Source organism: Phyllostomus discolor, chromosome 6 (genome assembly GCF_004126475.2).
Source record: "Phyllostomus discolor isolate MPI-MPIP mPhyDis1 chromosome 6, mPhyDis1.pri.v3, whole genome shotgun sequence".
NCBI classification, from domain to species: domain Eukaryota; kingdom Metazoa; phylum Chordata; class Mammalia; order Chiroptera; family Phyllostomidae; genus Phyllostomus; species Phyllostomus discolor.
The window spans coordinates 50,947,088-50,971,410 of record NC_040908.2 but is presented as its reverse complement, the minus strand read 5'-3'; the positions used below and the strand labels follow the sequence as shown (position 1 = coordinate 50,971,410).

The following is a 24,323-nucleotide window of genomic DNA, read 5'->3' as shown; positions in this document are numbered from 1 at the left end:
GGTCAGAGAAGAAGAGAAGTATTAACTGTAGATGCAAAAGATGAGGAGACAACACCAGATGCGTGATCGGCAGGAGCCAACGAGCACAAGTGTCCAGTACGAAGGTCACTGGTCACTAGTCAGTGGTTACTGGTTACTGGTTACTGGTCACTGGTCAGTTGCGATGATCCAAATTTATTTACAGACCACTGTATGGACATCCCAAGATTCTACCAGATGGTGGTAGGTTTGGTGGGAGAATGATGTCACAAAGCAGGCAGTTTAAAGAGATGAGAGAGCCAATAGGGAGTCACATTCCCAATAAGAAGACAGGATTGGATGGAGGGAGCAGTAGGAGAGGGAAACGAACCCCTGAAAGGCTGAGCTCTGAGGACTGATATGGTAGTCCACAAGGCAGATGTGATATTCTCACTTTCCCCAGTTAAGGGAAGAATCACTTCAATGTTTCTTACAGACATTCATTAACATAAATAAATAGTAGTAACATATTCTCTGTATTTTATTTTATATATATATGTAAAATCATTAATATCCCTAGGAGGAACAAAAGGGACCTCTCTCTAGGTTGTACAATTACACCTTTTCTGAGGTTTCATGAGACCATCTGATCATTGAATTTACTGCATCTTTGCAGGAACAGACAAAGGGATTAAGGAGCTCTTTTCTGTAACTTGGTTAAAGAGTAAAAGAAAGTTTGTTGAGTGCATACTGTGGAGAATGAAGTGGTCCAAGGCTTCTTGCTTTTAGTTCCCTCTCCTTGAATCCTACCTTCCTTGGGCTGAGCTGGTCAGGGCCAGTTTGGACTTGTATCTCTCTCCTGCTCTCCTTTGCTTTTTCTTCTTCATTCTTGGCATTGTTCTGAGATGAGCCTTGATCTTGCATTCTCACTCTCTTGGGTGTTATGTCCTGTCACCTGTGAGCAGCGGGTTCTTCCCCTCAGTGTCTGAGACTTGCCCAAATAGAGTCTGCCCCTTACAAGCAAATGCCAAACAACTAGGAGTGAGCTCCTTGCAAACCTTGCCACTCCCAGCCTGTGGTTGCAGTTCTCTCGACCAGATTTTGCCTCCTGTGGCTCCTTGGCTCCTGAAGCAATGCTGCCATCCTGTCCTTTTACACAGCAGAGGCATTCATGGTATTCTCCCTTTTCCTTCTCACATAAAGTGTGTCCAGTGTGGCAGTTACTGTAGTCTCCTCCCCCTTGCAAACAGCCATTGTAGAATTTTGGGGCTTTAGGATTCTCTGTCTGCCATGTTTGGGTGCAAGGCCAGGCAGAAATGAAGAGGAGACTAGTTAGAGAAAGTCAAGGCCATTCACAGAGAACAGGGAATAGGCAAGGTGAAAGTGTGCAGAAAAAGGACATTTGTGTGGATTTTTCGGTTTCTGTGAGAAACGAGTTGACACGCTGTGGCCTCATTTTGCATTAACAGAATGTGTGTGCTAGGTACTCCAGAAACTGCCAGGGATTCTGTTCAGTAGACAGAATAATCTTAAATGTATTTTCCACTTTGTTTCATGTCATATCAGCTCATCTTTATCACTCATTGGTATGTTTGTAGAACATAGACTGCATCCATGCCCTGTATCAATGCTCTGCTTTTGTCCACATGTCTTTTTCCTAGTGAAAATTTTAAAGATTCTATCATTATAAGACATATTGCATGGGTTTCCTCCTGATGACTTTACTTAGAGGCATCACAAACCAACTTGTCCTGATGGGCATTGTGGAGACATTTAAAAAGAGGTCTGTGTGAAAGACACTGTGGTGGGTTACGCTGTGCGCCAAGCCTAAGGGAGAGATGTGTGGCATGAGCCCGCCTTGGCCTGGGCTGCCTCTGTTTCTCTTGCTCTGGTTAGTGGTGCTCACACTAACCACTCTTGTGACTGTGAGTGAGGGCTGACATGCTACTGACCTACACAGGGTGGGGCCAAAGAAGGTGTATAGTTGTTTGTTTGGAAAATCATACAATAATTAATAAATAATAATACAGGAATTAACTCTGTTTCATATTCACGATGAGAAACCTACATTTGTCTCACCCTGTTTGTGGATGAAGCTGCTTTTGGGGAGGAAACATATGGATCTAGTTATTGTTGTCTATGGTAAGCCTTTAGAGGTACCTAGGTCAATCTGCCTCGGCACTTGTCAGTGCCATGTGTAGGAAGTTTGTGATACAAGATGCCAAGAGCCCACGAGGTGGTAGGTCATAGATGGGATCTGCAAACAGACATTTTTCTTTTATAGTCCTACTTTTCGTATTGTGACATAAGAGATTTTTGAAGGTGGGTTATGACACTAATCTGAGAGGAAATTGTGAGGGGTGTGGCAGTGCAAAGATGTGGCTTAAACTTGAAAGTTTTATTGAAAGTCTTCCCCCTAAGCTTCATGCCTCTCAGATGGCCAACTTTTGCGATAGTAGTCTGTAATGTGAGGCTATTGTGAGGAGTATGTAACGTGAGGAGAGCAGTCTCCTTTTTCTGTGTTCCCATGGAATCAAGAGAATCCATAGCTATGGATTACCATTACTGCAGCTTAGGACGAGTGGTGTAAGATTGGGGAAAGATGTGATGAGATAAATTCTAGGAACTGGAACACATTTATTCCTTAAATACTCAGTTCCAACATTCAATTCTATCTAAACAAATTCTTAATTTGGTCTTTACCTGTGCACAACCTGTATAACTTTTCTGTCCATAGCTCTGTCCACTTAACTTTTGCTCGCATACTCATCATCATCTTAACCTCTGAAAGCATCTTAAGTGTAAAAGGAGGAACATAAAGAAAGTTAGTCCAGCACTCTGAACTCAGCATACACCTGTATCTAAATTAGGGATGTTCACATCACAGCCTGTGTGTAGTGGAGGGCAAAAAACTGAAAATAAATCTAAAAGTCCATCAATATAGAACTGGTTTTATAAATTATGGACTTATTATCATCAGTGGAATACTATGTGACCATTAAAACCAACTGAATGTATGTACATTTAAATTGACTGAGGAAAGTACAAAATTTTTGTGGATATATTGTAAGGTATATGCTGCTTTTATATTAAATAGAGGGTATCCACATTTGTACAAATAAATATTTACATACACTATATCATAAGAGTTAATGTGAACACTTGGAAAATATATGGAAAGACCACTGAAAGACCTGGGGGAGGGAGACTTAAGCTTTCATTCTATGTGCAGTAGTATTTGGATTTTGAAGGGTACACAAGCGAATTCAAGCACCTGCGCTACCGGCCGCCGGCTAAGGAGGGCACCAAAGCCACCAAAATCCTGTTTGCTAATCAAATTTTCAACCAGCCAGCGTGGTGACCTCATCACCAAGGGCGGTGGCGCATGCGCATTAGCAAGGAGGCGGTGTCAGGGGTGGAGCTGCGTAGGTTGCAGTATAGAAGCTTCCGGTGGGGGATACTGTTTTGGCTCTGATCGCGTAGAGCTGGCGACTTTGGCGCTCCTGGTGCTAGTTCAGCGGCATCTTGGGGCCCACATGAGCCAATGGCATCGTGCCCGCGGTGGCTGGGGCCCGGGACGCGTGTTTTCTGGACGTTCCAAGGCCAAGAAGAAGGGCGGAAATCACATCCCCGAAAGGTAACACGCCTTAAACCCTGGGCGTGGCTCTTCCTGTTTGTAGCTCTTGGGGTCTGGGTTTCGCCTATTGCAGTCTCTGCCTGTCTCAGTGGCCGTCGCGCGCTCCGGGGACTCTGATCCTTTCTCTGCCTGGCCCGCAGTAGCTGAAAGGGACGGTCTTTGCTTTTCTGATTTTTTTCTCCATACTTTTCAAAGCGAGGCTCTGGCCATCGCTTCTCTGGTAAATGGGGAGGGACTGCCTTCTTAGATGGGACTGTCAGTGTTGGGGATATGTATCATTCATTACCAAAATAGAGTCCCCCTTAATTCCAGAAGCTGTGTTCTTATGGCACAGAAAATGTAACAAGTACGAAGTTTGAGTGAAAAAACGCCCCAGTGCCGCTGAATTTTCAACCAAAAACGTTGGTTTGTGGAGTTAACAGAGAGCACAACGGGCATACTGTGGAGCTTCCAAACAGGTCTCAGTTGAAAGATCTTTTTCTGTAGGTTTACATGATTAATGTTGGAACTGTGCTCATTTGTGCAGTGAACGCTTTTTTATTCCTTGAGACCTTCCTTTTCTCCACGTCGTATCTATCTCATTACGTCCCTTTCACTTTATCTCCTGAAAATAGTTTGAGTCCTTCAGTCTCTATCGGTCAGCATCCTAGTCCAGAACCTGACTGATCTGTCGCAGTTAGGTGCTATAGTGTATCCATATCTGTCTATTCTTGTTTCCTTCTAATCCATTCTTCACACAGAAATCTTTTTTAAAAAGTAAATTGGAACATTGGTCATAAACAGCACTCAGAAATATTGTGTCAAGCATAAACACAAAGTCTTTACCATGGCCTTTGAGATTCTGTACTGTCTAGAATCCACTCTACTTCTTCAGCCCCAACTTACTCTGCTTTTACCCTCACTTTCTATGCTTCAGATATACTGAATTAACCTTGGATCATTCCAGCCATCTGACAGAAGTCAGTATTCCTTTTCACTCTGACTCCTAGCATTAGGTGATGTTCAGAGTCTCTTTTTCTATCAGGCTTCCTTTTAATATATGAACTCATAAACTCAAAGTTTCCTACTGATGGGATTTGCTGGCTCAGTTGTATGAAGACTGAAAATAAAGTGTGAAGTGAAAGGATTGAGTTGAAACTATTTCAGTTAACACGTATATATTAATGGGACCTTAATATTCAGGACCAGGCTAGGTTTTGTCAGGGGTACAGAAGTTCTGGCCACCTCTGGTCTTAGCTATGCCTCATTTGTTGAGACCTGTGCACTGTTGCCTTGTATCTGTTCTCAAGATGGGGAAGCAGGAAGAAGGAAGTACTATTGCATCCTAGGTGGGGTTGAATAAGTAGAGCAGCAAAATGCAAAGCAAAGAGAAGAAGGGACCAAGGAGTCTTCAGTCTGTGCCAGGGAGACAGGCTAACGAAAAATGTATTAACAGGTGGAAGGACTATCTCCCAGTTGGACAGAGGATGCCTGGGACTCGTTTCATTGCTTTCAAAGTTCCTTTGAAAAAGGTAAGCAAAAATTAATTCACTATTCTTTCAGAAATCTGAATTTACTATGTAGAACACTGATTCTCAGTCCTGTCAGTCTTCCACTTTCTCTTTAGCACATGCTTTATATTTGGCCCTTTACTGCCATGAAATGAAATTCATTGCAAATGAATTTCAACCTACTTCCATACTTAATTTTAAAGGAAAAAATCAGTGTGATGCTCTAATTATGAGAGGGGACCCCAAAAACCAGTATTAAAAAATGTGTATTATTACATGTTTAAACTTCAGTCACTTTCCAGTTACTCTCCACTTGATGCAGCACACCTATTGAGACTTTTTCCCACCACTCAAAACAGCTTTGTAACTCGTCAATTTGGATGCCTTTTAGTGCTTCTGCTGTGTTTTGTTTTACCTCTTCTACATCAGCAAACTGTTTCCCTTTGATGACTTTTTCCACCTGGGGGAAACAAAAAAAAAGTGTTGCTTCGGGTGAGAACAGGTGAATAGGGAGGATGAGGCGCAGGAGTCGTGCTGTTCTTGGTCAGCACTGTGTGGGTAGGTGCACTCGTAAATCACCCATCGTGAAAGGGCAAATGTGTGGCAGTCTTCAAAAAAAATTCTCTGGAGCCAAACACAGCCTCTCACAACAATGCTAGCTGGTACTCTGGTGCAGATGGGCTCCTTGAACACTCCCATAGTGGGGAAGGCCTATACTACAAGGGACCTGCCCTCCAGAGATTTGGGGTGGGGGGGTTGGGTGCCCCTCTTGTATAATGCAAGGAATAAATAAAAGAATTTATAATAAAGTAATGTGTATTTACATTTCACTATGTAAATGTTTAGGTGTGACTATACTAGAAATAAAGAAGTAGTTGGTTACTTGCACCATGAATGCAAAAACTGCAAATGCAGACTGATTTAGGTGGGTTATATTGCCTTAGTGATAGGAGTTTCCATGAAAGTGAATAGCTCTTGGTAGATTTCCAAATAAAATCAAGTTCATTCTTCACTGGTTAATAAGGTGACTACTACCCTGGAGAATTCAGTGTACATTAAAACTGGAGAAAAAGAAAACCTTTGTGTTTAATTGTGAAATGGAGCTAGATTCTAAGGTTTACATAGTTATAAACAGTTTTTTCACCTCTTTGAACATGGAGTAGGATATTCGATAGTCATTCAAGCATAAGACACATTTGTAGGACTGTTCTGATTTGACAAAATGTCTAGCATCCATGACTGCACCTACTGAATGCCAGGAAGACCCTTTGCTGCCTCCATCACAACCAAAAAAATGCAAGGTTAGGGTTTCAGCATGGAAATTCTCAAAATTGTTTTTGTTTTTGTTTTTTAACTAAGAAAGGAATAGGTGGAGAAAGCATTTGAACGATATACAGAAGGCGAGAAGGGATTCCATGTCTCATTACACTGCCTGTTATAGCATGGATTAGCATCAGTAAAAGCCTAATTTAAGTGTATTGCTAATTTATTTAATTTGTGACTGATGGGTAGGGGTTTCTTTTTCTCTTACTGTGTCAATTCTTCTGTATCTCTGGACATTAAGATTTGGTATAAAGATAACATGGTTCTTACATTCATCAATACCAAGCAAGTATTTGACATACAATAAATATTTAACAAATCTTTGTTGAATGAATAAACGGACTCTCCACCCACATTTGCAGTTACTGTAAATTTTGTCCTGTATTTTTCCTCCTTTCTATGCAGTTTTTCTAACTGCTCCAGTCCCTACTTTATGACCACTAAAAGGGGATTCCGGAGGCTTTACAAGGGTCTCTGCTTAGCCCCTCTCCTGTCAGCATCACAGGGCTTGAGTAAATGGGTCATGTAATGAAGGATTTTAAGTATACCTTGTCTGTTTCCTATTTCATCCTCTCTCACAGAGTTTTGAAGAGAGACTTGCTCCAGAAGAACGTTTTTCCCCCTCGGATCTTTTTAACAAAATCCAAGAACAGAATGAAGAACTTGGACTGATCATTGATTTAACATATACTCACCGCTATTATAAACCAGAGGTAAATGGAAATGTTAATGGAAAAAACCCTGCTTTCTGATACTATAATAATTCACAGTAACTAGTAGCTATCACCACAGGCTAAGATGAATCCAGGCCAACTTTCATGGGTAACAGTTGAAAAAGGGAACCAAGTGGTTTCCTGAACTAAACAATTCTAATTGTTGTCTCAGAATGAGAGTAAAGACATGAATTAAAGTCTTATATTTGGCAGTAGGCTCTATATGTGCTTAAGAAATTCTGTAAGCTTCTGTGTTCTATATTTTGAAAACGAAGTAAACTTTTAGTGAGATAAGTAGTAGCCTAATAGCACAAAGAGGAATATTGATTATGTCATTAGCATTTATTTTAAGAAGTTACCTACGCATGTGTAAGCATCATAGTAAAAGTTGTTCTCAAAGGTGTATACTTTCTTTTCCTACAATTTTTCCATGTCGTACAGAAACCCATCTTTTCTGTTGGCCCACGTGGCATGTCAGTTGGAAAGAATTGTTCTCCTTCTGACCAGTTCAATGACCATGGGAAACAAGAATACCCAATGTATGTTAATGCTTGTGTAGCAGTTTGCCATTTAAAAGGTACTTTGAGCCCTGACTGGTGTGGCTCAGTGGGTTGGGCATCATTCCTCAAACCAAAGGGTCACAGGTTGGATTCCTGGTCAGGGCACATGCCTGGATTGTGAGCCAGGTCCACAGTTGGGGGCATGAGAGAGGCAACCGATTGATGTTTCTCTCACACATGGATGTTTCCTTCCCTCTATCACTCCCTCCCCATTTTTCTCAAAATAAATAAATAAAATCTTTAAAAAAATAAATAGAAAAGTACTTTCACATACCTTAGTTAATCTGCACAACAAGTTCTAGCTGATGAAGTAGTCGTAGTACTGATATCTCCTATTGAGTGCTTATTCCTCACTAAGCTCAGAGAATAATGATCATGATTAGGAATTTTATAGATGATGAAATAGGCTCAGAATAGGAATAATGAAAAGGAACTCGGTTCCTCTTTTATTATTTTAAAATACACATTAATAATATTTATCATTTTAACCATTCATAACTTTCCAATTCAGTGGCATTATATACATTCACATCATATGTATCCATTACCCTGTCTATAACCAAAACTTACATCATCCTCAACAAAAGCACTGAACCATTAAATAGTAATGACTTCATTTCCCCTCCCCTCAGCCCCTAGTAACCTCTTGCTTTTTGTCTCTATGAATTTGCCTATTCTAGGTACCTCATGTAAGTGTTCATCCATTTGTCCTGTGTCTGGATTATTTCACTAAACACAGTGTTTTCAAGGCTCATCCTGGTTATAGCATGCAACCAAATGGTATTCCTTTTCGTGGATGAATAATCCACGTGTGTGTATACCATATTTTACCTCTTTGTTGATGGCCACTTGGACTGTTTTGTTCCTTGGCTGTTGTGAATTGTGGTGCTGTGAACACAGATGTACAAATAGTTGTTCAAATCCCTGCATTCAGTTCTTTTGGATGTGCAGGGGGGAGTGGAGTTGTTAGGTCATATGGTAGTTCTGTGTTTAACCTTTGAGAAACTGCCAGACTGTTTTACACAGTGTCCTCTTGTTTTTACACAATTATCATGAACTTTAAACTTACATAGAAGGTGACATAGTGCTGGGTGTTTGTTGTCCACCCATAAACTCATCCAGCTGTGCTATTCACTAACCAATGTGGGGTTTCATCTGCAGTTCAACCTGTTCCAACTTATTCTGTATTATTTTGAAGTAGATTCCAGATATTGTACCTGTACATTTTTGTCATGTGTATTTAAAATATAGGACTGTATTTCTTAATATAACTTTTTAATATTAAATATTTAGTCAGCGTGCAGATTTGTAGTTGTCTTCTAAATCTCATGAAAAGAAACATTTGTAAAGAGTTTGAATTAGACCCAGATAAGATCCACACTTTGCATTTGATTGTTACAGTCTGAAGTCTTTAATCTATAGTTTCTCCCACCATGTATCTCACTTTCTTTTATTTCTCCCCTTGAATTTCACTTTTTAAGAAACTATGTAGTTTGTCCCATATAATTTTGATGATTGCACCCCCATGTGTTGTAACCATATTCTTTAGGACTTGTATTTTAAATTGGTAATTGACCCAGAGGCTTGATCACATTCAGGCTTGGGGTTTTGTTTTTTCAAGACAGTTTCATAGGTTATGAGTATTCCTCCACGGAGACATGTAAGTGATAGCCTCTTTCTGTAATATGAGCAGTCACTGATGACTGATACCTACATCCAGAATTATTTTGGGGCTTCAAAAATGGTGAACTCTACTATTCTTTTTTCATTTATTAGCTGGGTATATTTTGTTCTTTTTCTTTTTTTTTAAAGATCTTGTTTATTTATTTTTAGAGGAGAGGGGAAGGAGAAAGAGAGGGAAAGAGACATCATTGTGTGGTTACCTCTCCCACACCCCCTACTGGGGACCTGGCCCACAACCCAGGCATGTGCTCTGACTGGGAATTGAACTAGGAACCCCTTGCTTTGCAGACCAGCACTCAGTCTGCTGAGCTACACCAGCCAGCGCACATTAGCTGGTTATATTTCTATGAAAAGAAGCTCATCAGGTATTTGGTTGCCCAGCTGTAGAGGCATGATTCTTTCCTTTCATAACAGTTTTCAAAATAATGAGTTGATTCACTAAATCCTCCAGTGATGACCAGTTCGATTGTACTTTATTTATTTATTTATTTATTTATTTTTGTATTGTCAGGGATTTCATTGCAGTTACTATTCTTATTGAGGCACAAATCAAGGTCCTACTCTGGCCAGTTGGAACTTCTCCATTTGGCTCCCAAGTCCTCTGGACAGGATGTGACCTCAGTGGTTCCTATACTTTTTCAGGGGTAACAATTAGGAAATGTGTTTGTACGTTTGTTTTTCATATGAATACATCATAGGTTCATACTGATGCTTTTCTGTTGAATTCAGAACTACAGGATTTTATTTAACTTGTTCTGGTTTTGGCAATATCTCCTCTTTCCCACCCCAAGAGTACTAGCTCTCAGCAGTGCCTGAAATTTGCTCTGTCCAAGTTCTTCTGACTCTGTTGCCCTTGAAATATAAAATATTAGGTGGGATTGTTTATGCAGTTTTTAGTTCTATAAGCATTCATTCACACGCATTTTGCTTTCAGTTGTGTATACCTACTGACTATCCATTTTGCGGTTTTAATGCAAATCTGGTGATACTTCTTAGTTGAAGCAGCTTTGGACAAAATGGCTTTTTTTATCAGAATTACTGATATACTAAGTTTATTATAATCTCTATTCTGGCTCTTGTAATTAACTTTCCCTGCAAATGAAATAACATACATTTTCATGGTCTTGCCTTTTAGGACTTACCGGAAACTATTCCTTACTTAAAAATTTATACAATTGGGCATCAGGTGCCTGACGATAACACTATTTTTAAATTTAAATGTGCCGTTAATGGGTTTTTGAAAGAAAACAAAGATAATGGTGAGTTGTTCCTTTCCTTACCTGAACTTTGTTATGCATTTTGAATGGGGTTGCGAATTTTTAATATTTTTAATAGCTCTTGCCTTAATCCTGTTATATTTGATGATGTGGGTATGTCAGAGGGTGGTGATAGAGTAAGGTGTTTGTCCTGTTATGGTTACAAGTAAGCACCTTAGTTTGTAACGTGAGTTTAGTGATAAATATGAATTGAACTAGCTCATCTCTCTTCCAGATACATGCATGGGGAATATATAATATAAAAATGTTCTGTTGTCTTACTGGTTAAGAGGTGATTGGTGGGTGGACGAAAGGGATAGAATCTCAGTGTTTGGGAGTGTGTAAAAAAAGAAAAAGGAGGCAAAGGTTTGAGGTGAGACAGACCTCTAAAAGCAGAAGAAAACGGAGTGGACCAGTGAAGTGTCTTCATCATTTGTATTTGAAACATTTCTGCTGTTTTTCCACTCTGGGTACAAGTGAAGAAGGTCACAACCACCTGTTATTCTTAGTTTTCAATAGGAAGAACTAAAGTAGGCCAGTGTTTGCTTGTTTCTGCTTTAAGATCTACTTGACTCTGTTTGAAAACAGACCTTAATAGCTTCTGCATTTAAAGAATCCATTGCCTTTTTCTGGCATCTGGCTATCAGAAGGAACATGATATTTGCCACATTTTAAGACTGAGGAATCTTTTCTTTGGAAAGCCACACATTCACAGGAACAAGTGTTCATTTTGTTCTCTTTCTACATGTGGCTTAGGGAGTGTATACTTAAGTAAATTTGACATACAAATGTAAGTTTAAATATAAAGAAGCAGAGAGTAAGGGAGAAAGAATAGAGACAGATGTGGGAGGATAAGGGATGGAAGGAAAGAGAGATGGAATTGGTGGTTTTTGAGATAAATGTTCAAGCTGTTACCTGGTCACTTAATGTAGGCACTAGTTCCTAAATATCTGAGCCCTGGTCACAGATCTCTCTAGTACTTTAAGGTGTGAGAGGCTAGACTTTGCCTGTGATAACCACGGAGTCTACAGGCTCCTTTGTGTGGAACTGTTATGCAGTGTCCCATCTGTTTCCAGGAGGGACAGAAGATCCACGGGGGTGTATGAGAACATGTTTGTAAGTATTGGTTCTTCACATGCTACCCCAAGTGTACTCCACTGCATAGTTGACTCGATGTTGGTCTGCTTGTGTTATGCTTACTTCACTGTGTCTGGCAGCGCTTCTTGCCATGGTGGTCTCAGGACCTGGCTTATGAGCCATTCGGCTACCTCTGCTGTGAGTCCCTGCACAGATTTCAGGCTCACTGATGAAGAGGAGGACCTTACAAAATCCTTCCCCTAGAACTGATAGTCTCAGAAAATAAATTGATTCAGTACATACTTGACAGTCTGTTGGGTTTATTGTTAGGGTACAGGGATTTAGAGGTGAGTAGCAGTCTTTGTTCATTAGAAATTCACAGTTATCTAGGAAGTTAAACATGCAGGAAGTATTAGTCACTGAGTTAATTATAATAAGAGAATAAATTACATGCACGGAGAATATAGAGAGATGGAGGAAGGCCTTTCTGAGGAGTCAGTGTTTGAGATAGGCTCGGGGGAGGAGGGTTTGGCCAGAAAGAGGAGAGGACAGCTCAGGTGTTAGAAACGGTCCAGATCCTACAAGGCTCGAATCTGTGTCATGGAGAAGCAGGCTCTGGTGCCACTAGAGGGTAGAGTGAAAGGGCATAATTTTTATGTTCATATTCCATGACTATTTATATATAACACCTTCGAAGGTAAGGACACTGATCTAGGAAGTAGGAACAGAAGAAAGTTTTTGCTGTTATGTATTTCACATTCTAGTTGGGGGGAGAGAGATAAAAAGTGAATATACAGAATGTCAGGTGGTGATAGTGCTTCGTAGAATAAGAAAACAATAAGGAGGCGAGGGAACGTGGTGGGTGATCAGTAAAGGCCCCTCTAGGAAGATATCATTTAGCAGTGCCTTAATGGAAGGGAAGAACCATGTCATTGGGTATCTGGGGAAGACAGTGTGCTGGGTAGTATTCTAAGGAGAGAGGACAGTAGGTGTAAAGTCCCTGAGGCATGACTGTCACGACATCAGCATGTTTGAGCAACAGTGAGGAGGCCAGTGCAGCTGGAGTGGGGAGAGTGAGTGAGGTCGGCATGGGGTGGGAGCGAGGTGGACCATGTGGCAAGTCCTTGTAGGTCACAGTTCAGATCATTGTGGACTTACAGTTAGACAGACATTGCTCTCCTTTTATTAAGAGTTCTAAATGCTATCCTAAATATTTGGGCTTTATTCAATGCAAAATGAAGATTTTTCAGCAAGGGAACAACCCAGGCAATTGTGTATTTTAGAAAGAGCATCTTCCACATGGCGGCTGCATTGAAATAGAAGAGGTGAGAAGTAGGGCGGTAGTAATGCAGGTGGGAGATGATGAGCGCCCTCCTACCAGACAGCACCTAGTCATGGGCATACATTGTGCAGGGATCAGTTACACATTGTTAATTTATTTAATTTCTCACAGAGTGTTTTTAAAAGAAGGACTAAGACATCCTGTGGCATAGTTGGGAAAATCATAGACACGATTCTCATGTTGGTTCTATTTTTCCACTGTGTAGCCCAGGCTTATGTCTCCAAGTCTGGCTTTTTCACTGTAAACTACAAGCAGACTTCACAGGGCACATAGGCCTGTGATGGACGAGGAGCAACAAATGGGGGAGTGGACGTGCCTTGGAATAGCACTACTGAAACTGTCCTTTTTTATAATCAGTGTTAAAAGTGAAGGCATTCCATTTGTTTCACTCAGAAACAAATTTCACTCCCCTCATAGCCTGTTTTTCTTTAACTCCCCTTTTCTATAACTGATCTGTTACTGATGAGCATTCTACAGGGTCCTACAGAGCCTGCGTGAGTGTATTGGTCAGGTAGCTGAATGTCTTGTACGAGATGGGCAGCAATTTGAACATTTCACTTAAAAAATGTCACATGGTGTCCTTGAGTTGGTATTGTTATGTTACAGAATTTCGTCCTTATGATTTTGTAATAAAAAGGGGCATTATTTGGGCCAGACCCTGTAAGTTAAGAGAAAAGTTTTCTTTTCTTTTCTTTTTTTTAAGATTTTATCTATTTATTTTAGGGAAGGGAGGGAGATAGAGAGAGAGAGAGAGAGAGAGAGAGAGAAAGAAACAGAGAAACATCAATGTGCGGTTGCTGGGGGTTATGGCCTGCAACCCAGGAATGTACCCTGGCTGGAAATCGAACCTGGGACACTTTGATTCCCAGCCCGCGCTCAATCCACTGAGCTACGCCATCCAGGGCCAGAGTTTTCTCAGTGGAGTTTGCTGTAAGTGTCTGGCCTTCCCCATGTTACACTGTTGCGTCTAATGGGGACTATGCACAAGTTCCCAGAGACGGTGAGTTTTGACTTTATATTACACCATTCCTTATAGTATGTTACTTAAAGACCCCATTTTTCCTCAGGTATTATTTCTTTTCAGGTAGTGGTACTGCTGTGGTAACTAGTACATGTTACTCCTCAGAAAAGTGTATGACTTGTTTTTAGGGCATTGACTTCATTTATTTAACTCTACATTCCCTGTTTCATAGACCGACTTATTGGTGTCCACTGTACCCATGGTTTAAACAGGACTGGCTACCTCATCTGCAGGTGAGTTGCCAACCCCAAGAGGCAAACCATGCCTGTTATTTTAAGTAGCAATACAAACTAATTGCAAAAATGCAATTAGTATAGAAATATATGAAGCAGAAAGCAGTGTTGCCTCCCACCCAGGATTGCCAGCAGTAATAATTGACTGCATGTTTTGTCAGACTTAAAAACTGCAGATATAAGCATATACATGTAAGTTAATGGTGTAATATTCAGACATTCTGTTTTATAGTTTTATTTTACATTTTAATATATGATGGGCATCTTCCTTTGAAAGTATTTGGAGACCTCATTCCTTTAAAAGGCTGCATTTTTCTTTCCCTTACTGATGTACATAAAAATCAGAAGATTGAAGTTATAAAATGTTGAAATAATAAACATTCCTCTGAGTACATCTTTGGATATATATGCTGTTGTCTGAGAGATAATTTCACTGAGGATGGAATTTTTTGAATCAAAAAGTTTGTCCTTATGCTTTCTTGTGGATGTTGCTACAATGTACTGATTTGTGTTTGTTTATTCAGAAAATACGTATTTAGCATCTGTTACGTGTAAGCACTATCCTGGGTGCTAGCAAAGAAACTTGTGAGACTGTGAGCAGAGAGACGTGACCTACCCTTTAAGGATCCAGCAATTTAGAGAGTAATTCCAGCAATTACTCATAATTCCAGCAATTGCTCACACACTCGCATTTAAATTACAACTTGAACAGGTGCCCAGAAGGAGAGGGACATGGTATTAAGAGAACATATCAATTGGGAGGACTTGACCTCATCATGGAGATCAGAGAAAGTTTTCTTGGGGAGAGTCGATCTGATATCTAAGGGAAAGTAGGTATTAACAAGGTAGGGACATGGGGTAGAGAATCCTGGGCACAAGGAGCAGGACAGGCCCTATAACGGGAAAGCATGTGCTGTGCTAGAAGACCTGGCTAGGGAGGCTGGGCCGTGGAGGAAGAATGGCGTCAAAATGAAATGAGGTCATGCAGGCCTGTGTTGAATGTTTTATGTTTTAACTTAAGAGCAGTAGAAAACTGTTTAAGTCTCTTCATTGAGGGTGAGTTAGTGTAGAGGATAATCAGTTTGCACTGCAGGGGCACAGAGTGGAAGCAAGTAGACAAGTGAGGCTTTTCTAGGAGTCGAGGCATAATGGTGGCTTGGTCCAGGGTGTGCAGGTCATTTTGGCGGGAAGGTGTGGACGTACTCCAGAGTATATATGTGATATCACCGCTAGGGCTGGTGGTGGGATGAAAAGGAGGGTAAGGAAGAAATGGCTGGCAGTGATGGAGAATGCTAAGTTTCTTCCCCATGCAGTCGGTTCATAATACCTCATTTTTGAGATATGATATCAATATTTCCCCAACTTGTTTTTTGCTATTTGTTGATTTCTGATAAATACTCGTCATATTTTATTTAAAAATTACTTGTATTTTATCAACATCTTTTTAACACCTGGCGAGTTGGTTGTGTGTTTTCTACTCTTTTATTAATTAAATTGTTGTATTAATGTAAGTCATTTTATTAATAGATTTTCTAAAGGTGGCTCACCCCTACATCCTTAGCATAAGGCTTTTTGTGATCATGGTGTGTCATTCTTTAGTAATTACTGGATTAGATGTGCAATATTTCCTTAGGATGTTTATATCTGTATCTGTAAGTGCTATTGGAACTTTTCTGCAATAAACTTGATTTTTATGTTGTTTTGTTAGATATTTGATTGATGTAGAAGGCATGAGGCCAGATGATGCAATTGAATGTGAGTATGAGGGTTATCACTGTTTTTCCTTTTTATAAAAGTGGAAGGTGGAAATGTGGATGAACTTTTTGAATTTTGGGAAAAGAGAAAAGTTTGTAATTCATTCATTGTGACCTAAGATAATCTTTTGCCAAAAGTTTATACAGGGATGTATCTGGAAATATTGAGATATAACACCCTGAATGATTAGTGAATGGATTTCAGCTCTGATCTGCTTTCTCTGGAAAAGATTTGCTTTTTGTGCAGCTATTTCTGACAGTTCTTCCACTCCTTAGTATTCAATCGATGCCGAGGACATTGCATAGAAAGGCAAAACTACCTCGAAGACCTTCAGAATGGTCCCATCAGGTGAGTTGCATTTTACATGTGAAGTTTGTGGTTAGGGAGATCTGTTTTTATATCATTTAAGTTACATATAGCCATTCTTCTTGTCACTTGTTTACTTGCTTAGGTACAAATAGGAATGGAGGGAGAATGGGGTTGCTATTTTCATTGGCCAAAATATAGGCAGTAAATTGGCTACTGAATTTGGAAACCAGTAATATCGTGTGTAAAAATCATTCTCTTTAAGGGATCGGGAACCCAGTGTATCCAGACCAAGGGGTTCTGACTACTCAACATATACAGTGGAAACAGTCCACACCACTAATAAAGCTGTTCACCAAGGATCTTGGAATAACAGACGTTGGACCCAAGGTTACCCAACACCTTCTTGGCATTTCCACACCCAGGCCCCAGATGTGCAGCAGTCAGCAAGGTATGTCTGCTTTCCCTCTTATCTAGAATTGAAAGAGAGGTGAATAGTGTGATAACTTAGTGTAACATGCTATGATAATGGTGAGGAATTGACATTTTCTGGCTGGTCAGTGCCAACTGCAAGGTATCATTTCTTCATATTTGCCCTTAGGGCTGGAAAATCAGGTGTAGGATGGGAAATATGTGACTTTTCAGAGGCAACTAAGAAAGGGACTTAGAAATTTTCATTGTTTATAAACTTAGTTTCAGCCAGCAACTTGATATGACTACCGAAAATGGTCTTGCATTCTTTGGCTATGTTCAAAGTGGTATAGTTTTCGGAATAAGAAAAGTTGTCATTTAAAGAGTAGGTACAAATTATAGGGGAAATAGTAAAAATTTCAGTAGAGGAATTTGCAAAGGGTTTGAACAAATCAAAAGAGACTTTTTACTTGGGAAATGAAAAAACCCTCAGTACACTTAAAATAGCAAGGTTCTGTGCTTTACCTATTAACTTAACAATAGTTTCTGGTAAAGCAGTGGAGTGTGGTTGTCAGGCCGGATGTGGATTTGCATCCTGGTTCTGCCCTTCACTTGCTATATGATCACAGGTAAGATTTCTAAATTTCTAATTTTTCATCAATCCAATGACAATTTTAATAAAACCTACCTCATAGGGATTGACGTAGACTATTACATGAACTAAAAAAGTATTTTGAGCACATTATAAACACTTTCAAAGAGATGTTAGCTTTTTAGAAGATGTAAATCTTTTTTAAAGTGTTACTTGTGTTGCCAATAGCATTGAAAATTTGTATCATCCTTTGCAAAGATAACTTGAATTCCATACAAAATGCACATACCTGTTGATTCCACATTGAGTAAGGAAATACTTTAAAATATGGAAAGAGTTATATTCATTTAATCAGCACATCTCTAAAACCTTTCTCCTACATATCAGACATTTGAGTAGGTGCTCAGGGTACAGTAGGATATTGGGAGATGTCAGGCCCAGCGTTATTTATAGCAGTGAAAAAGTAGACAGCGGCTTCCATTTCTAACAGTGAAGAATAGTCGGGTAAAGTATGTCCATACTATGACATTTTATAAAGCCATTGAAACTGATAGCTCACTTAGGATAAGTAAAAATAGTCTGTTATGATTTAACAGTTTCAAAAAAAGAAGATGCTGGAGGAGAAGAGCAAAAAGAAAATATTAACCAGTCTAATTAGATTAGGTAGGATTGAGAGAGGATTGAGGTTAATTTTTCTTTTCTGATTTCAAATTTTCTTTTGTATGATTATATTAGATTTACTGATCTTGCTTACAATCTTAATTTTCCAAATTTGCATATACTATTTTTAGAATTTCTATACTTTATAATTAATATATACATACATATTTATTTATAAAATGAAAGCAGCTTTATGTTTTCAGGAATGAATAGCTTATTCTCTCTCATGTCAGTCTGCCAGACTTGGAAGGGAAGTATCCGATTAGAATAGTATGGGCATTCACCTCTTTAGGGAAGGAGAGAAAGGCTGCTGGGAGTCTACTGTGTGCTGAGACATTATGGTAGGTAATTTATCTGTATTGTCTTACTTTATTACTTCAGAACAGCTCATGAAGATGGAAGGTGTTATTAGCTCTATTTTATAAAGAACAAAGAAATCCAAAGATTTAGGTAATTTATGTGCTAAGGTCATACAGGTAGAGAACATTAGAACCAGTGTATTTATGTGTCATTTCCAAAGCTTATTATATATCTTTTTAAAACTAATAATGGTTTAGCCCTGGCTGGCGTAGCTCAGTGGATTGAGTGTGGGCTGTGAACCAAAGTGTTGCAGGTTCGATTCCCAGTCAGGGCACATGCCTGGGTTGCAGGCCATGGCCCCCAGCAACCACACATTGACGTTTCTCTCTCTCTCTCTTTCTCCCTCCCTTTTCTCTCTAAAAATAAATAAATAAAATCTTAAAAAAAATAAGAAATCTTTAAAAATATATATATTTATAAAAAACTAATAATGGTTTATTACTTTTTGTTTTAAGAAACTTTTCACAGAATCAAAGCTTTTACCAGAGACATGGTAACCCTCCTCCTGGCCCCCCTGGAGAGGACTGTTCACGGAGGAGATTCTCTTGGAGCGTAAGGCCAGACGCCAATCATGTGGTCCAGAACAAAAGGTGGTGTCCTGGCAGTTACTATGGGTTTCCCTATCCAGCCTATTATGGATGGACTGAGTGACACCAGCCAATCCTGGAAATCTATCTGGAGACCTCAGGACTGAAGACAGCTGGAGTGACTCTAAGATCGGGTCAAATGAGGTTTATAATCTATTTTTCCTCCCTTAAGTTCAAACTTAAGGAAAAATTATATTACTACTTGACTCTTTGCTGATAAATTTGCAGTATTTGAAATACTGGATGAATTAATGTGTTGTTCCAGTCTTAAAATTTTTTAAAGGAAAATGTTATTTTAGAACTGAAAAAATAATAAAGAATATCCCATGTACCTAATTTTTAAAAATGCTATCTTTTCTATGTATTTCCTTTTGACTAGACTTGTGATGTGTGCATACAGAAATTTTTAGTTATGTTCTATTTTGTCTTTTTCTGTTTTTGACCCAATCATTAAGGTTTCTTTTTTTCCCTAACTGTTCAAGATTTCTGTTGAAATATACCTAGGAAACAATCTCTTTGGAACCTAATCACTATTTGCAAGTTAGTGGTGGTATTTTGCGATTAGGCATTTCTTTCTTTGGCAGTCTTCTGTGGGGTTTGACCAACTTCCTGTCACTGAGTTGTCATGTATGCCGTCTAAACACAGGAGTGGACGAGCTTTTAGGGATTATCAACTGGGCAAGAGACTGATCAACCAGAATGCTGGTTGATTTACCTGACAGGGTGATTGTTACAAACTGAAATTACTCAGAAAACTTGAAAACTTTATAGACTGTAAAAGTTGCTTAATGAACAGAATAGGACACGACATTTAAAGCCTGGGATATTGGGAAGACTTGCGTGGCTCCTTATGTTTGTGCTTTTCTGTTGAACATAACTTACTGGGGTTTCTCTCCACTTGCCTCTCACAGTGGAGCAGTGCTCTGACTTTGACTTTTCTAAGTTGTCTCTTTTGCTGCTGTACCTCTAGATCACAAAGGTGGATCACTGGGGGGTGTTGATTATTTTTAGTTGCAGAGAAGCCAAAAACTGTTGCTTAAGAAAGTGTCACACCTTCATGTCATCAAAGCCTGGGTAGATATTTGATGAATATTGGCTTCATTTTTTAAAGCCTCTTATTTTGAACATTTGTATCAGAGTATCTTTTACCAAATGTGATAGTTATTTCATCTGTTCTCTTTTACATGTGAAGGACATGTTGAACCTGACCTTAAGGAAATTTTCAGCTTAATTACTCCCTGTGTCTCAAGTTGCTAATCCTTCATCTAAATGATGGCTCATAAGGGTTTTTCTTTGCCTGCCACATTTAACAGAGATACAAGGGCTGTTGCGAAGAGGCTGGTCCTGGGGAATTATTCCCCAGGATACTCAAGAAGGCTCCCTGGGGAAGAAATTGGAGGAAGATAATTGGTGTGACAAAAAAGAACAAGCAGGGGCAGTGACAGCAGTCCAGTCGGACTAACAGCTCTGAGCAGTTTTTTGGCAAGGAGTTTCTCAGGAGGACATTGCCAGCGGAAGGGCCATCATCCGAACACTGCCACCTTCAGAAGACCTTTCTTTACCCTATTGCCCCTCCGTCCCCATCCACTTCTGTTTCAGTTATCAGTGTGGCTTGTTAAAGACTAGATTCCATTTGCTCTCTCGTGTGTCATTTACTCTTCTATACTCCATAGCTCTGGCTTCAACTTGTACCACACCATTGAATGTTTTCTGGCTAAAGGGACCAGCAACTCCCTTTAAAAAGGTCTTTAGTGTCCTATTTAAACTTTTAAAATTTATTTTTATTTTTTAAAAAGTGAGTATTTTAAAATTCAAATAGTTCTACTAAGATTAGCCTGAAAAAGAATAGTCCCCAGCCCCCACCCTGCCATACCCAATTATCACTCCCCAAAGGCAGTCACTAAGTGTTTTTGTGTTCTCTTCTAATATTTGCTGCTTTATTAAAATACTATGCTTGTATTGCCACTTCTTGATTTTTCAATTTGTGGTGTTATCTACTAACTTCTTACTGTGGAAGACAATTTAGTTTTTTCACATCACATACCCACATGCACACTTCTGTTAACCTCAACTTTGCAGTGTAGTTATTTCCCAGCTTTCACTGAAACCAGTATACTGAGTTCAGAGTGAGCACCATTCACTCTGAGCCCTGGTGGACCATTGTTACATTTCCTTTCTTAGGCCATTTTTGTCCCCCTCGTTCTTGCCTCATTTGTTTGCCTCTTTTCCTGTGGACTTACCACTAATCCATCCCCCAGATCTCTGCCAGCACTGTATGTAACATTTCTCTTAAATGTGAATAGGATGAACACATTAGATTCTTTTTCATTTGAAATCTTTCCTGGAATCCTGACCTGTTTCAGGCTGGGCGTTACATTAGTTTGCCACAGCTGCCATAACAAAGTTCCACGGACTGCCAGCAGGTTTGGTTTTTTTCTGAAGCCCTTCATTGTTTATAAATGGCCACCTTCTCCCTTTGTCTTCATGTGGTCTTCCCTCTGCGTCTGTCTGTGTCTGTATTTCCATTCACACCGGATTAGTACCCACCCTTATGGCTTCATTTACACTTACTTTCTCTTTAAAGACCCCATCTCGATGTATGGTCACGTTCTGAGGTCCTGGGAGTTAGGACGACTATAACTTGAGCACATCTCTACACCTGGGGCATAGCTCTGGTTCTGGGGTTTCTTACTAACCTTCAGCCTGGTCATTTCTTCTGCTCACCTCTATTTTCTGGGCCCCATAGCTATTGCTTTCATGGTTTACTTCCCTGTTGGCTAGATTATATCCTGTAGACTCCCAAGGAGGGTTAATAGGCTATCAATTTTGGAGCCTTTTGCATATCTGAAATGGGCTTATTTTATTCTTTCACTGCACTAATAATTTGGTAGGCTATTTAATTGAAGGTAGACACTTTTAAATGTATTTACTCATTGTTTTTCCACATCCACTGCTGTTGAAACCCTGTGCTATTCTGGTTCCTAAGCTTTTATCTAGGGACCTGTAATTTTTCTCCCTGAAAGCTTTAGGATCTTCTTTATCTCAAATGTCCTGACATTTCACGATACATTTTAGTGCAGGAATTATTGTGATGTTAGATACTTAGTGAACCCTTTCAGTCTAGTCCCTTATACTCATCTCAGAAATTTTCTTTTCACTTATGCTATTTTCTTTTTCAGGAACTTCTAGTTGAATGTTGGATTTTCTGAAATGTACCTCTATGATAATTTTTAAAATTTTCCATTTTAACCTTTTTGCTTTTTTTAAAAAACAGAATTTCCTTGCTTTACTTTTCTATCCTTCTATTGATTAGAAGTACATTATTTAAATTTTCTGCTACATATATTTTTTTCTACTGTTTTTCATTTCTAAAAGCTAGCTCTTATTTTTCAAATGGCATTTTTTTAGTTACTTCACTTTTTAAAATATTAGACAATTAGCCCTGGCTGGAGTGGCTCAGTGGTTGAGTGCCACCTTGGGAACCAAAGGGTCACTATTTCAATTCCCAGTCAGGGCACATGCCAGGGTTGCTGGCAGGTATCCAGTAGAGGGTGCACGAGAGGCAACCACACATTGATGTTTCTCTCCCCCTCTTTCTTCCTCCCTCCCTCTCTCTGAAAATAAATAAAATATTTTTAAAACATCAGATAATTTTATTAATTTTGCATATTCTGAAAATTCTTTGAAGTTCAACTAATTCTTTTTTTTTTTTGAGGAAAGATATACAAGGCCAATGATGTACATACTATAGGAACACATTTGTGAACTGATTCTCTTTTTAATGAATGTATTTTTTTCTCTGTAATATCAATTATTTTTAGATTTTTCTGTTACCTGCACCAGCTGTTTTCTTTTTTTCTTGTTTGTTGATGCCTGTCTCTCATATTGGAGATGTTCTTGAGATGTCTGATCATCTGTACCATCTTTCTTTCTTCTGATTGAGGCACTCAAAGTGGATGGAAACCTTGGCTGTGCTGTGGTAGATTTGTAATAAGGTGATCGCTTGGCTCGTGTTTTGTTTACTTTCCCCTTGCTGTACACATTTAGGTTTTATTTTTCTCCATTCTGACTGTTACCCATCTTTGATAATTTTACTGTTCTCTCTCATCTGTCCTTTGTCATTCCTGTCATTCTCTTGTGAGTTTTCAATCTGTAAACTATCATTTTGGGTAGGGAGTAGGATAGGCATGAGATCAATACAGCCAGTGTAATGAGACTGAAAATGAGCCAATAAAATTGGGTTTTCAATTTATCCTCAGTCTGGTAAGCTTGGTTTTTATGCATCATTTCCTGGGAGTGTAGGCCATTGAGTCCCCTAAGTCATGATTTGGTCCTACAGTGCCAGCCACAAACACTCCTGCAGTGTTTCAACCCCCTCCTTCCTGCAGGCATCTTCTGTACCTGGACCACTGTCGTCTTTTTTGCCTTGCCAGCAAAACTTATTGCTCCCCAGCCTGACTAGAACTCTGGTTTACACTGGACCTGTGTGGCCCTTATAGTGCCCACATCAAGCCCTCTGGCCTCTGTCACCCCTCCACTTTAAAGACAGGGGAAATGGCACACTACAGGCCACAGGATCTGGCTTTCTGAACTGCTACTGAAGGGTGAGATGATCAGAAGTGCAACAGTCAGTTCCCAGGGTGGGGAGCCTTAATTAATGGAACACAAAAGACAGCAGGAGCCTGGCAGGCTAATTCCCCTCCTCTCCCCCTTCTGTAGACCACTCAGGCGTGGTTTTCTCTTTCAGCCCTTCCAGAGAAAGTCTAGCCTGCTGAGTGAACAGGCAGGCCAAATGAGCTGTGTGTGCTGGCTCTGCCTCATTGTGAAATCTGCCAGTGAGGTAATCTATTGTGTCATACTTTACATCTTTCCTCGCTTCACTTCCTTTTTTCCTCACCCTCACCACCCAAATAAAACACCAGCACTCTAATACTTGCTTCAGGCTCTGCTTTCTAGAGTATTTGTTAATAAATCTGCAGTCATAATTTTAATTGTTCTACCATGCATACGAGAGCTGGAAAAACGAGCTGTTCCCAATTTCACATTGAGATTCTGCAAATATCTCTGTACCTTTTAGGAATACAGAAATGTCAGTTACATCTCAGGTAACAGTTTTCAAGAAGTACGAATTCTTTTCACCTGGCATGGGGATAGTTTTTAGAGTCTGGGTGTCTTCCGTGATCCATTTGTTCAGATATGACTTCCAAGGTTAGATTCACTTTAACAGATGATAACAGTCATGCATATTTATGCAGGTCTATGTGTTGCAGAGGAGAACAAGGTTGATATTATGAAAGTTCTCAGTTAACCCTTCATCAGATCAGTTTTTAAATTAATGTTATGGTACATAATGATCTCT

The 24,323-nt window shown here is 39.6% G+C and overlaps 1 protein-coding gene across 1 annotated transcript; it reads left to right on the top strand.

The window, feature by feature from the left end:
- Nucleotides 1-3,375: 3,375 nt before the first annotated feature.
- Nucleotides 3,376-23,216, top strand: DUSP11 (dual specificity phosphatase 11). The gene is made up of 9 exons (XM_028517572.2): nucleotides 3,376-3,595; nucleotides 5,031-5,106; nucleotides 6,990-7,121; nucleotides 10,500-10,623; nucleotides 14,233-14,293; nucleotides 16,002-16,048; nucleotides 16,324-16,396; nucleotides 16,620-16,805; nucleotides 18,833-23,216. Exons 1-9 carry the CDS (start codon nucleotides 3,495-3,497, stop codon nucleotides 19,026-19,028), a joined length of 996 nt encoding a protein of 331 aa, XP_028373373.1. The 5' UTR covers nucleotides 3,376-3,494; the 3' UTR covers nucleotides 19,029-23,216.
- The last annotated feature ends 1,107 nt before the right edge of the window (nucleotides 23,217-24,323 follow it).